This window comes from Squalius cephalus (genome assembly GCF_949319135.1).
Source record: "Squalius cephalus genome assembly, chromosome: 17".
Lineage (NCBI taxonomy): Eukaryota > Metazoa > Chordata > Actinopteri > Cypriniformes > Leuciscidae > Squalius > Squalius cephalus.
The window spans coordinates 23664234-23678631 of record NC_137138.1 but is presented as its reverse complement, the minus strand read 5'-3'; the positions used below and the strand labels follow the sequence as shown (position 1 = coordinate 23678631).

The following is a 14398-nucleotide window of genomic DNA, read 5'->3' as shown; positions in this document are numbered from 1 at the left end:
GGGGACTTTTTGCCTACTCTTTTATGAGTTCTGTGAATTCGGATATACTTATTTTGTCACATACTACTATATAGTAGGGAGTTCTGCGATTTCAGATGCAGCCATATAAATGACTTTTCACCATCCTGTTAAATTCCTGTTGGATAAAATCTAGTCTAGCTTCTGTATTTAAGCATTTATGTTGATGTTCTTGCATTGAGTGTTTCTTTAGCAAACTGCCATACAATAAAATTGCATTAACCTTAATAGTCAAAATACAAATATGACATTTCCTCTGGATAAAAAATGCCCAGGAATAAATGGTCTGTATAGTAAATGTCTTGATGTTTTAACTGATGTTTTCTTTCGTCCCTTCAGTCGTTGTTGTGACAAAAAGAGTTGCGGGAACCGAAACGAGACACCCTCCGATCCCGTCATCATCGACAGGTAGGAAATCTCTCCCTCGTTAACACTTCCTAACACACTGTTTGTGTGTCTGAATACAACTGATACTTTTATTGTTATCATCATGCTGTTTGAGGCTGTGTTTGACGTCACGTTTGAAGTAGTTCTCAGGACACGCTGGAGTCTTAAGGCCGTCACTGTCTGCTGTGTGTGTATGTTTGAGTCACTTGTTAGTTAAATGCTCTGTCATGTTGTTTCTTTTGTTGCTGTTTCTTCACTATGTTCTTTTTGTTGTGGGATCTGGATTGGTTGAGTCCAAACACTTAATATTAATGTGCTATTTATTGCTGTCTTTGCCTGAGTAAATTACAGGCCCCAAAGGCTAGTCTTTGTGTTAAAAGTGTTGAGTGAGTAATTTCTCTTGAGAAGATGTTTGACAGTAAACATGTAAGCAATTTAGATAATATCTGCATGGTATGTACTTCAAATTGATATCTGGCCTGGTTCTGGATTATGGTTCCCCCTTCAGAAGTACAAAAGACAGTGTTCTTGGTCTCTTTATTTTGTCTTAATGAAACCCACATGTATAATGGGCTGTGAAACAAAAGACCCCTGCCCCCCCCTCCATCCTTTCTACCCTGTTCTTGCCATCTCTCTCGATCCCCAAGGGCATCGCTTTCTTCCACCTAACATTCATCTCTTTAAATCCAAATTTAAACCCCTGCATCCTTTTTGAATGATGTAATTGTAGTTGTAATAATGTTAGCATTACTGCTAATAGGATTTTTAGCAGTGCTAAAGATTTCACAGTCCTTAAGGTAACCTTTTCATTGTCGTTAATGTTGCTAGCTTCAGGCTAGCTTTGTGGAGTTATGTGTTTTGTAATGTGGAAGCTATTAGCCGACGTCTAAGGGCATTTACTTTGACAGGTCATGGTTCTCGGAATTGAGCAAAACAATCTTTTTCCCATTGTGTTGCAGCAAAATGGTTAGCAACCGCTTCGCTCAATGAAAATTGTTAATCGTCCCTTTGAGACAATATATATAGGCACATAAGGTGAACATATCAAGCGCTTATTAGCCGATTTGAAGAAAACCAGCACTGAATCGCATTTGATTTGGTTTCACTGAAATGGCCTTTGCTGGAATATTTGCAGCTTCTTAACTTCCCAAGATGCCTTTTTTTTTTTCCATAATCTGCCCGTGACACTGGGAAAGGCCACAAATCAAAGGTTTATCTCAGTGAGAATCTATTGCCGAAGGGGAAAAATGACTTGATTTACACCACATGGAATGGTGCGTAAGAGTTATTGTGTGCAGATGACCAGACTAGGTTGATTTGTAACGTTTGTCAAAAGACCGTTCAGGCTCATTTGCGAAAATTAAACCCCACTGAGAAGAAGCCCCCACCCCACACACACACACACACTCCCACTATCGGCGCTGCATGTTTACTTCAAGTTTAGACAGCAGTCAGTAAAGAGTTGGACTGTTGTGGCTGTTCGGTTTCAGCCACTGACCCGTTCCTGCAGAATGGACTCAGGTGTGACCGGAGCTGCTCAGCCGACCGCAGTCGGACACAACAGATCTGCCGCCCCCACTCACGTGTTTGTGGGCAGCCGACACAGTTTATGCTTCACTTGACCAGAACGGGTCAGAACTCTTGGGAGCCAGCTGTGGCTCCCTTATACATGCTCATACGCCTTTAAACCTCACTGAGCAAAGAGGCTCGATATGGACACAGGCTGATGAACCTGCCGGAGGAACTCATGCGCATTGGTCCCATGTGCAGTGAAAAGGTCCACTAGAAGGTCTTGGTAACTTCAAGGCCATCAACAACTTTTCTTTAAGTGGGAATCCAGGCATCTTATGATTCCATTTTCATTCAGGGAGTCACAATGGCAACACAAAATGATTCTCAATGCCTAGTACGTCACTCTTTTGGCAAATACTGGGATTCTGGGATGCTGCATGAAAGCCGTTCTGAACAACATATATTATCAGTTTTTTTGTGCACATTATATTTGTTGTCCCGCACAATAAATCTATGTAAAAGCATTCATAACACCTCTATTCTGCATTAACATTTTTTTCAACATTTTTCAAATTAGTGTAGCAGCCACATGGCACTTCTTTTTTTTTATCTCTAATGGTTTGTCTTGCGTATTTATCCTTTCACTTTAATTATTAAAAATGTATTTAGAAGGATGCAGAATTGAATTTGTGCAGCAATTTCCCCCTCAGTCCTACTTAACAATCCTCCTACATAATATGTCTTTGCATATACAATCTTTTATTTATTTTTTTTGCCATCAAGGTTTTTTTTTTTTTTTTTTGTCATAAAGGTGAGAGTGTTTGGATGTTGTGATCTGATCTGATTGTGTCACTCCTGATCTCTCGTCGCATGATTCTGCAGCCCAGAGAAATGGGTCATGCAGGAAAGAACAAAAAAATAAAAAGGTGAAAAAAAGAAGAAGAAAACAACCTAATTTTGGTACGTATTCTTGGCAGCTACACGTTTTCTCACAAGCTCAATGACAGCGTCTCGATTATGACTTATTATTTCTCCTAAACACGTAACCTAAAGAAAAATAAATCCCAGTTCCGCCTTTTCCCTCTGAGTTATTTAGCTTGGTTAATAAGGGCTCATTAGTGCGCACTTCTTTCAACGAGCCGATTTGATTTCACACCAGTAATTAGTCTGGCTATGGTTAATTCTGCTGGTTTTGCATTGAGAGTGATGCTCTAATTAGATACACAAAGAAAACAGCTAATCCAAATCTGTGTTAAAAACACTAATGAACCCTTATTATGCTGTTAAAACAACTAATTTCATATTTACTAAGATTTGGATCGTAAACAACATCTGTAAACAAACAATATCCACCCTCGCCGTTTATCGGCTAATATATTTGACCGAATCGTCCAACTGCAGGTTGTTGTTAGTCCTTTTGATTTATTCACACAGACAGGAGGAATACCACTAATCATTACCCGTTCACAGGATTCGAAATGAACTCCACTGTGCGCTTCGATTTACGCCACACGTAATACTTATTTATCTAAATCTCTTTATTTGTTTTATTTGAACCGATCCCTCTCGCATTCGTGTGTGTGTGTGTGTTTGCGTCTCTAACTGCAATATATAGTATAACATTAGCGACTCCTAAGCTGGGCCATATGTTCCTCTCGGCCTCTCCCTCTCCCGGACTGACCTTTCATCGGCTGTGTAAGATTATTTCCAATACTTTAATCCCGTCTCATTGACATGGACACAAAGCACACTGACATCTAATAGACGCCTCCTCACTTTCTCCTTTCTTCCTCTCGGTTTAATCACTTTCAGTTCAGGGCCTCCACCCCCACCTTCCTCCACTCCAACCCCTGCAGCCCTGGACGTCTATTGTTCACGTCTCATTTTATTCCAGACCCTCCCTTCTCACTTCTGTTTATGTTTAGGGTGCCAAAAATCCCTCAGATAAGTAGCCATGTCCCTAAAGTTAGCTTTAGGAGAAACAGTTTTTAATTCTATTCAAAGAGAGCTCTGTGTTTGTTTGAAGGGAAGCGATAGCGCACCGTTTTAAAGAGGACGGCGGCATGTCAATTGGTTGCAAGTTCTTTTCCGGTCGGCCCGTTTCAAACATCTCCACTTACGAGTCGCCTATTATATCTGCGATGTTAGATCCTCCGGCGCAGGAGGGGTACGCGAACGGGTGCGCGTCGTTTATACGAGTGAGATTGTCCTTCTGATGTGTTTTCTGTAACGCACCACCGGACGGTACTTGAACACTTTGCCGTCAGGCTTTCTCTGAGGAAGTAGTGCTCTATCCCACTCTGGGATCTTGCGGTGATGCGGTGAGCCCACGCTGGGGGATGTCAAAAGCTGTCAGAGGGCCGGCGAAGATTGGAATGCGAAAGTTCCAGTGGATACCGTGGGACTTCCTGTACCCCCAAGACTCGGTTCTCAGCCCCTCTTGGCTGGCCTGACTCTCAACGCTCAGAGCTCAACATCTGGATCTCTGTTCTCTAACCAAAACAACATTCACAGAGTTGATGGAGGGAAATGGGTCACCATGCCCTTGAATTTTACATTTAATGGCCTGCTGAAAAAGTGCAGCTCTAAGCTAAAAGTTCACGGCGCCCAGGCAAAATAGATCTCAAATCACATTAACTTGCTGTGCAACGTGTTTGTTCGATTTTTGGATTTGGATTTGGACAATTGCACAATTTTGACATTTTGACATTTGTTACAAAGAAAGAAGGCCCAGTTCAGAAAAAGAAGTGTAATTTTGGCATCACTACACCATATAACAGAATCCTGTTTTCGCCACACTGTAAAAAAACGTTGCTGCCTTAAATTTTTAAGCACAAAAAAATTCAACATTTCAACTTAAATTACATTAAAGTGACTTTAAAAAATGAGTCAAATCTTGTATAACTTATAAAAAGTTGAAAATTGCTTAACTTATTTTGATGAGTTAAATCAATGGAAAAACATATGTTGTCATAACTTATTGATCATATATATGTTTTACAGTGCACATACAAAGACAGTTGTTGACTATATGTCGTAATTGAAATTTGACATCTTACAATTTTGGCTTTGTCAACATTTCAATTCTGACTTTATATCTCAGTGAGACTTTATTGTAATTGCTATTTTATTTCTTTCTTATTTCCTTCCTTCTATAAACTGCAGCTATATCTCACAGTTGCGACTTTATGTCGTTCTTGCAATCTAATGGCAAATTTGTGATTGATTATTTTACATTTTGATGAATTGGTGGCAAATTTTTTATGAATTTGTACAATCTCATTTTTATGTTTTCGTATGATATGCTTGTGCCCCCAATGACAGTTATGTTTTTAAATCGTGCGTTTTATACGAAATCTACACCTATGTTTTCCCTTGAGAGAACGGGTTGTTCTTGTCACTTTATTTCTTATCACTGTGACATTTTTTTTTCATAGTGTTACTTTAGATCTCGTTTTATCACATAGTGTGACTTCATTTGTTATTTTAATTTCACAATTACCTGCTTTATTCATTTTTACTCCAACGAGGCAGAGCCACATTTCCATACTAAGCAGAATTGCTAAAGTAATGAAAAGTAATAATAATAATAATACAAAAAAATCTCCCCCTGACTGGTTATCAAACATTACCCTGTTTATAGTTAATGTGCTGAACTACACCTGTGGTTACTCCGCTGGGACACATGTGTGAACTTCATAATGACTTCAAAAATCCCCCTGACACCCATTAAAATAATTGCAAAAATTAGGTTAAGAGGTTAGTAGCTGAGAAAAGCATGTCCATCATTTGTTTAGAGGGGTCATCTGATGTGATATTTTGTGTTTTAATGCAATGACATTCATTCAAGTACTTCTATAGTGTCCGAATACTTTTTGGGGCAACCGTCTGAGAGTTCAATACAGACCACACCAGCGGGATACTACTGTGACATTAACGGTTTAATTAGCGGTATCTATTTCCCAGCACGCGATTGTCTCAAATCAGACTGAGGCGACCATTGTTAGGTTAATCCTGTCCAGATTGGCCTATTGAAGAAAAGAAGAAATACAAAAAAAGTGGCTAGTGTGAGAAAGAGTGACAGAAATCAGAAAGCAGTGAAAGGCAGAGGAGAGAAAGAGGCGAATATCCATGGCTTGTTCGAATGCGATCGGTTGTCATTGTAGCGCCGTGAGGTTCCTCGTGCTTTCTCAGTGCCAGTTCTTTGTGACAGGCTGCGTGTGGCCCACTTAATCCCAGCCAGGAAAGACGATAATAACAGTGTCGCCCTCTACCTCTCCAAGTTAATATACGGTTAACGACTTCTAGTTCACCGCCAACAATCCTATCATGCGCCTGGTTGACCCCTAAAGTGGCGTACGCATTTGTCTGTGTGTGAGCGTATCCGTCTCTCTCTCTCTCTCTCTCTCTCTCTCTCTCTCTCTCTCTCTCTCTCTCTCTCTCTCTCTCTCTCTCTCTCTCTCTCTCTCTCTCTTTCTCTCTCTCTCTTTCTCTCTCTCTCTCTCTCTTTCTTTCTCTCTCAACTTTCTTTTCACTGATACATCAGCTCATGTTCTTTCCATCACTGTTTTTTTTCCTCTTATTGCTGTTCAGTTCAGTTTTATTTGGTTCTTTTGAGCAAATCTTTAAGATCTTTATAGCGAAAAAGCTAAAGGTAGCAGAGTGGTGTGTGTGTCCCATCAGAATTCAGGCGAGCCCCGTCTCCCTCACTGCCTCGAACATCAGTAAGAGGATTGAGTGAGTGTGAGACCTGTCAATCAAGGCGTCTGAATTCAACTGTCAATCAATCAGTTTCTTTAGCTTTCCTATTAGCATAGATTTTAGATGGTTCATTTATCTGTCATGCTGTATCTTATTACCGAGTTTTGGTGTACTGTACTTCTAGAGTACAGCTTCGTGATTTATTACGTTTTTATTTAAAGCGCTAGGAATGGAATCAGGAAATGACGCTAGCTCAATTTGAACCTGTGTTTCCACACAAGAACGTGTTGGGTTCATGATATTGGGAAATCTGCAACTGACAGCAAATCCCAGCTTTCTCATGAGAGACAGATGTTGTTTATTGATTTGTTTTATTCCAGAGAGCTCTGAGAATCACTTTTTACCATGGTAAGGTGTTCTGTGTGTGTGTTTGTGTCTGTGTGTGTGAACATCGGAGCTGATGACCAGGGCTTCCTGCTAACTGAGATTTTGACCTGAACTCAGAATGGCAGACAGGATGGACCACTCCTAGGGCATTGATGTCACTTCCTTCTTTCTGTTACTGTTGTGCAGGTGCAAAAGAAAATAAGTGTGAGAAAAATACAGCTTGTTGTCAACATGTTTTTCAATCATAATCATATTTGAATTAGATTTATTTTTCTGTAGGTGGCAATTATTCCTGTTACATTCATTTACATTGATTATATTTATGTCACCATTTCTATTTACCTTTCTTTATTTATTAAAATCACAGTGCCCGTTGTACTGCATACTGCAAATGTATGCAATACATGCATATGCCTTATTTTAAAAAAAAAAAAAAGAAAAAAAGCATGCATTATGCATGCAATTCAATATTTCAAACAGGCGTTGTTGTCACATTACATTATTTTGCATGCTTAATTCAACAAGTTGCAATTAACAATTATCATATTGAATCTAAAACAGTTATTTAGCATTTTAATGCAATTTTCTATTAAAAAAATGACTATTGATCACTTCCAGTTCATCTGTAACTCTAGGAAATGGAAGGTCAAGTCTTTTGCATTGCATTGTGGGATATGTTTTCATACTGCACTTTTGTTTTTGCCAAACCTAACAGGTCATCTAGGTATTCTATGTACAAATTATGCATACTGTGCATAGTATGTATACTATATACAGCAGAAACTGCACTATGATTAGTATTCTGAACATGACCTCTGACCTATTCTGGCAGACATATTAGAAATTTTTTTGTAAATATTTTATTCCCTCAATTGAGTCAGACTAGGCACCCTTGTTTGGTTTGCATTGCAGAACCATACTAAGTAAACTATCTATTTATTCTATTATTCTCTACAGGATAAAACACCACTCCACGATTCAGAGCAATAATTTAGACTTCTGCTTAGTTTGATGTTGGGGCCGATCTGGATCGGAGCCTCTCTGCTGGTCTTCCCCTTCCAGCATGTGGGTGGCTGTATTTATTCAATGGGAATTTTAGGGACTGTAACTGAATAATTTATGAATGTATAATGTATGGGATCCGCAAGCTCTCTGTATCCCCGCTGTGTTTTGAGTGTCTCCTTAGCCGGGATCCCCCTGTGCTCGGGGCCCATTGTTGTGTTTCGATTCCACTTCCTGTGGGGAAAGGTCACCCGTGGCTCTGAGAGAGAGAGAGAGAGAGAGCAGTGAATTATTCATGCCATTGACTTTGTGTCAGAGAGAGAGAAAGAAAAAAACTGAGAAAGAGAGAGGGGAAGAACTGAAGATGTTTTATTCATTTATCCTATTTTGAATCCCTTTTTGCACCTTCCATCATTAGAAAGCTCAACATTTACATTTGATGCTAATTCGCGATAGGCCCCCCCAGATTCCACCCGAGTGTAATTCTCACACCATAGAATTTTTTCCAATCTTTTTTTCGAAACTCAAACAATAATATGTGATGATCTTGTAATCTGTTTTATCCCTGAAGTTAAGCAGTTTTGAATGGATGGCTTGTTTGTGAATTAGTTGCCAGAAAAAACAGACAAACGAACCTACTAACTTCACATTTGCACTTTGTGTGGCTCTGCGGTGGGCCTAACCAAGTGCCCTGAGGCGGTGTTTAAAGGGGCGGCAGGCACACACTACTCCAGAGCCAACCTCTTGGAGCCATAAGGACTGGAATTGAAGTAGCGATTGGGAGAAATGGCCTTGCCCCAGGATATGTTGCACACAGATGTGTCCCGATGTCCCTGCGTAACCAGCCCCCATTATGCACCGGGCAATCGGCCCACTAGAACAGGGAGGGTGGAATGTGTGTGAAATATCAGGTGTAACTGTCTGCCTGCTTTTTTTTGGTTTGTTTTTCAGACATATACAATTTTATGAAGGCTTTGTGAGCACGAGACTTCTTTCAAAAACTTTTAAAAACCTTACCAACCCCAAACTTTTGAACAGTAGTGTATTTGTAATTGTCCCGAAAACCATCATGCCAGAATACCATGGTATCACCATTTGATACCGCCACTGTATGGCCACAGTACGTTTTTGTAAGCACAAGTAGAGGACATCTATTGCATCTACTGGCTGATGGAACTGTGGTTTGGATTTGGGTGCCAATGCAAAGAGCTACTCTCACTTAATGGTCATTAATATCACTGCCAGAACACCCCTCCCTTTACCTGACCTGAGAGTTTACGTATCCATGAATGGACTGCTGTGTGACCATCCCCCCCACAGCTCCCAAATCACTACCACGCACCCACCCAGCGCTCGACCCGGTGAGTTTGCATTAGTAATGCCATTAAAATGAAATGGACGCTGTTGGCCAGGAAACCCAACCACCCTTTTGCTCAATAGACAGATTCAGTCACGTCCCTCGCCCCTCCCGGCGTAATGGCCACGTATAATTTCCCATCGTGAGGCTGAGTGTGTGTGAGCTTGTGCACATGTAATTTCATTAGGCTGGTAAGTGGTAAACATTCCTCGCTCTGTTTTTTTTTTTTTTCTAACGTAATTTAGCAGAACTCTGTGTACACATCGCTAGCGTATTTTGCCGCCGCGAGGAGGGCTGTTTTGAAATCGAGCTTTTGAAGCATCGCTCAGAGAGTTCTCCGCGCCGATCTGTGCTGTCAGGACTTCAAAAGCCCGCTATAAAGATGGCTCTCCATCAATGTGGCATTAATTTCCATACTGCCTGCTTCTCCATCGCTTTAGAGGGAAGCGTGCGGGGTGACACTTGAGATTTTAACTTTGCCGACTTTGACAGAAGGCTCCAAAAGGGGTATGATCCACTTGCTTGCTCTGGTAGGCTCGGGGTGGACGACTGGTCTTTTGGTACTGGCCTGGTCTCGCAGTGACAGCGGGGGTCTGGGGACAGCTGGACCTTGGGGAATCGGTGGACTGTCACCATCCAGACACGGCATGATGGAGGATGCCACTGTAGCTGTCAGTCTCGACTGTTTTCTTTGCGCACACAAAAAGGACCGAATCCATTTTTTTTCTGCAGATAAATGATAAAGTCATGAAAGAGCAGACGAAAGCCCCCTGCATATTCATCTCCACCGGTTGGTGTCCTCTTTGCAGATACCTGTGCTTTTTTGCAGTTATGTTAAGAGGAAGGTGACATGGAGGTGTCCTTATTATTCTCCACCCTGGAGGTGTCTGGGAATGTGTATTTATGTAAGAAGCTTCAGTGCCAGCGCCTCCAGCTAGTAGGTCCAATATAGCCCTGAAATTCTTTTTACTCGCCTTCTTCCTCGATTTAGCTTTTTTGATGGAGGAGGGGGTCGCTGCAGAGGAAAACCCTCTGGGGACGGTGGGGAGGGATGATTGACAGGCCGTACGCTTGGCTGTTTGCAGATTCTTCGTCACTCGCAGAACTAGACCCCAGCCCCTGGTGAATTCCTCCCCAAAAAGTTTCGAGCCTCCGGAGTTCAACATCTCAGTTGGTGGGGAAACTTCAGACCCATAATAGTCATTACAGGTTGCGGGGTGAGTTCAACTGAATAGGTCGTGCTGAGAATGTAAACAAGGTGTAGATGTTGGCGACGTGTGTTGTTAAGTCACTCGGGTAGCGAGTCAGCACTGCATTGAAAGATTCTAAAAGTGGGGGAGGCTCTGGACGTGGCGGTCATGCATCACTCCATTATTAATAGCAGGGTCTGGATAAAAACGCAAACCTTGTCAGATTTAACGGATGGCTGCGTCCACGCGGCAGGCCCATCAAAGACAGGCGGTGGGGTGCTGGAAGACCGGGGCGCCGCCAACCCTAAACGAGTGCGTTTGTGTGTCTCGGTGTGTTTTTACGGCACTACCTGCAGGAGGAAGCGAGTGGTTAGGGTTGCCAGGAAAAAGAGCTCACGCCGTCAAAAGGGATGTTGCATGATAAAACATGCCCTCTTTTCCTCACAGAACACAATGCTATCCAATTTATATTGAGACAAGGACACATTTCCAAACAGTACCAAGTGCATAATAAAAAAATAAAAAAATTCAAAGCACCTTCTGTGTATATGGGTGTTTCTTGAACTATGGGAACTTTTGACCTGGGCTCTTAAAAAAAAAAAACTTTAGATACACATTTTACTAGTTTATTCTCTTTGTTAATGCAATGTACATACATTTTTCTTTTTTTCTGAAAGGCAGGATCATTTCCACTACAGTGTAATTTTCAGCAAATCTCAAATGAAGTATTGTACATTTTGGTTCCCTCTGGTTCTGGAATAACATGGGCGACATTCTTTTTTCTTTTTCTGCTAAGGCTAATTTAATAACTAGAATTTTATGGATCCTAAATACACACAGTTAAATAATATTTTCACACTTTTTGCTTGATTGGAAACTTTTTTTTTTTTTTTTACACATCAAGTCAAGTCATGTCATTTAGTTCATTTCATCTATAAAGCAGTTCTGCAGAAAACAGGGATGTCATCATCCAGCTCAGTTCAATTCTCATCCAATAAATACAACAATATCATACATACATACTCGTACACATAATCTTCACTGTTGTAACTTTGGTAAACATGAACACTAACATTGCTACCTATTAAGGGCATGTTTGCTGTGAAAATTATGTCACAACTGCTGGACAGTCGTGTATTTAAATTCATGCAAATATTTGTTTCTGACAATAAATATTGAGATAGTTTTGGTCTTTGTTAATTATGTACAATAATATATATATATACAAATAATTTCACATTGATTGTACAAGCTTATATTGAGTCACCACAACCACTTGTTTTGCTTTTGATTCACATTATTTGGATTCTTCACAGCTACTGTAGAACCACATTGTAACAGCTTACTTAAAAAGCATAACCCAGGCGTAAAATTGTTTTATAAAGCTTCCCAAAGCCTATAATATGACACATTTCTTGGTCCTATTGATGGCCTCACTGGGTGCAGAAAGGTCTTTAAAGTGTGTAAGGGTGGGCAGGAGAGAGCCAGCCTAGAGCTCTGGAATGAGCCACTGGTTCAGGGTGGGGGACTCCATGTGTCAGCCTGTCTGGACCGCTTTACCGCTGGGTAATTAACAGGCGACCGACACCGCAGCTCATCTCTCTGTTGATCTTTTTTCTCTCAGACAACCTGACACAGACTAAGCAATGAATCATCTTCTAATTGTGTGGTGGCTCGATTTCTGCTTGGTGACCAGGGTTTGAGTTCTTCTTGAGTTCTGCTTGGGTCATTTCCCAAATGTTCTTTTGTCTACGTTTCATTGAAGCACATTATGTTATAAAAAAAAAGAAAAGAAATCCAGTTATCCAATAATGTCATATCTTAAAATGATTCCGTTTTTTGCAACCCAATCATATTTCGAAGTTTAATACTGAATATCGTCTTTCTTAGAAATACAACACATTACTGAAATCAAGAGGAAGACCTTTCCATCTGTGTAAGGTGAAGACGTCTCATTGGGACTGTTTAGTCGCCTCACATTCACTCATGCACTTTCTACAGCAGTTCCGTGAACTTGGCTTATCGACCGCCGCCGGCACCACGTGATAAAGAGAATATATGAAACCTCTTTTCACCAATTACATGCCAGGCTATGTGATGGCAATGCCCTAAAAAGAGAGCAGACTGGTGGCAAGTCAAACCGACCTCTGTCTTTCAACACTGGATTGGAGCACTCTTTCATCTTCTTCTTGTGCTTTTTATGTGCTTTTGTTTTTTGGATGTCGGTCCGCCGTAGCCGCAACCACTCGAAACCGAAAAGCTTTGCCCCCCCTACCCCGAGCTTCTCAGCTACAAAAAACAAGGTGCCCTCCTCTTTCGGTGCCATGCGAGCCACACAGCTTCATGTCCTCGGGCGCTTCCCTCCTACAACTGAGTCACAATGAAAGGAAGAATGCCTGGAGTCCGCCACAGCTGCCACTCCTGCTGTTCGGGCCAACTTTAATGCATTCACCCTGCGCTGTCGCCACCCCACCCCTCTCGACGACACCGTCTGACTGTCAGTGTCTGTAAACAAATCCGAGACGGTGATAAAGAGAGAACGCCGTAAGCCTCTCATTTCAGCGTCTTCATCAGGGGGAATTGCCCGTCCTTGATATGAGATGATGTCATGTATCTGGCCATGCCGTCGACCCCTTTGTGTGGATCAGTGGGCTCTTCCTGTTCGACAGGTCTGTCCGGCGAGCAGGCTTAGAGGGTGTTCGACAGACGACTTCCCCTCCAAAGCGCTCCAGGAAGAGAAGACCAGTGTCCCACTGTGCACAGCATTGTTGTCCCCATTGTGGGCCCCTGCTCACTCTGGGCCAGCTGCCCTGATCGATGGCCTTATTCATCGTCTCGGTTGTCCCCGACAACACGCAAGACGGCTGTACAACAACAAACATACCCTGAGACGATGGGCTTAAATCATGAGTGCACTTGAGACACCTAGACAAAGGGCATGCGACCAGGACTGGGCCGTTTAGAAAATATTCACAATGTATTTGCCATTTGATTTGTGATATAAAGTTGATTAACATTGTGGATATTGCATTGATTTTAATGTGCTCTTTATTTGTACATGAAGTTGAGTAACAATGGTGTTGAAGTGTGTTCATTATGTAGTACTATTACATAATATAGTATTTTTTCTTTGTTGACTTCAGAAAAAAACAAGTTTAAGATCGAAACAGCATATTAGCTCATGGTACAGCGACGCCTCGCACAACTTTAACATCAAATACTCTTCATCGATTGAGATTAAGTGATAAAGGAAGTCATGCTCTTTTTGCTTCACATTCATACTAGAAAAAAAGACATGTCCACCCATCTACCTCCTTGGGGCAGAGTAAGAAATGAGGAGACATCAAAAAAGAGAACCCTGCAGATTTCTAATTCAGTCAAGTAAGGCACTCCCCACGTCAGCTGTCAGGCAGGAAGCTTATCCGGGGGTCAAGGGTCACAACGCTGCTTTCATGAGAGCACTAATCGATTAGCCGTCAAGGCATTGCCGCCTTGCTCAAGTGGCAAGACCGATGGCGGGCCACCTGGGTCCCATTTTAATAATTGCTCGCCACCTCCTCCTGTTTCTCCTTAAGGGAAGGGGAGATGGGAAACGCAATGAAAGTGAAAAATAAATAGCAATAAAACAAACCACTCGCTCTCTGCCATGGAGGTGCTGGCAAGTGCATTGCGGTCTGTATTGATTGGTGGACACGGGAGGAATTGTTTAGTCAGAATTTTCCCTAGTGACCCTTTGGAAGGTTAAGCCCGGAGCTTTTGGCCCCTCATCCAGTCCTACTCATTGCGTTGGGATCTTGTGCATTGCAAAGACGGTGGTCCATAATTCAACATCTTGGTATGCTAA

General features: G+C 41.7%; 1 protein-coding gene across 5 annotated transcripts in view; it reads left to right on the top strand.

Annotated features, from left to right (window-relative positions):
* The window catches only part of ebf1b (EBF transcription factor 1b), a 131767-nt gene that overhangs the window by 18574 nt on the left and 98795 nt on the right, over positions 1–14398 (top strand). For all 5 annotated transcript variants that reach the window (XM_079847858.1, XM_079847857.1, XM_079847856.1 and 2 more), the window contains exon 6: positions 358–426. In XM_079847858.1, coding sequence (XP_079703984.1) covers positions 358–426 — 69 coding nt within the window. The remainder of the gene's footprint in view (positions 1–357; positions 427–14398) is intronic.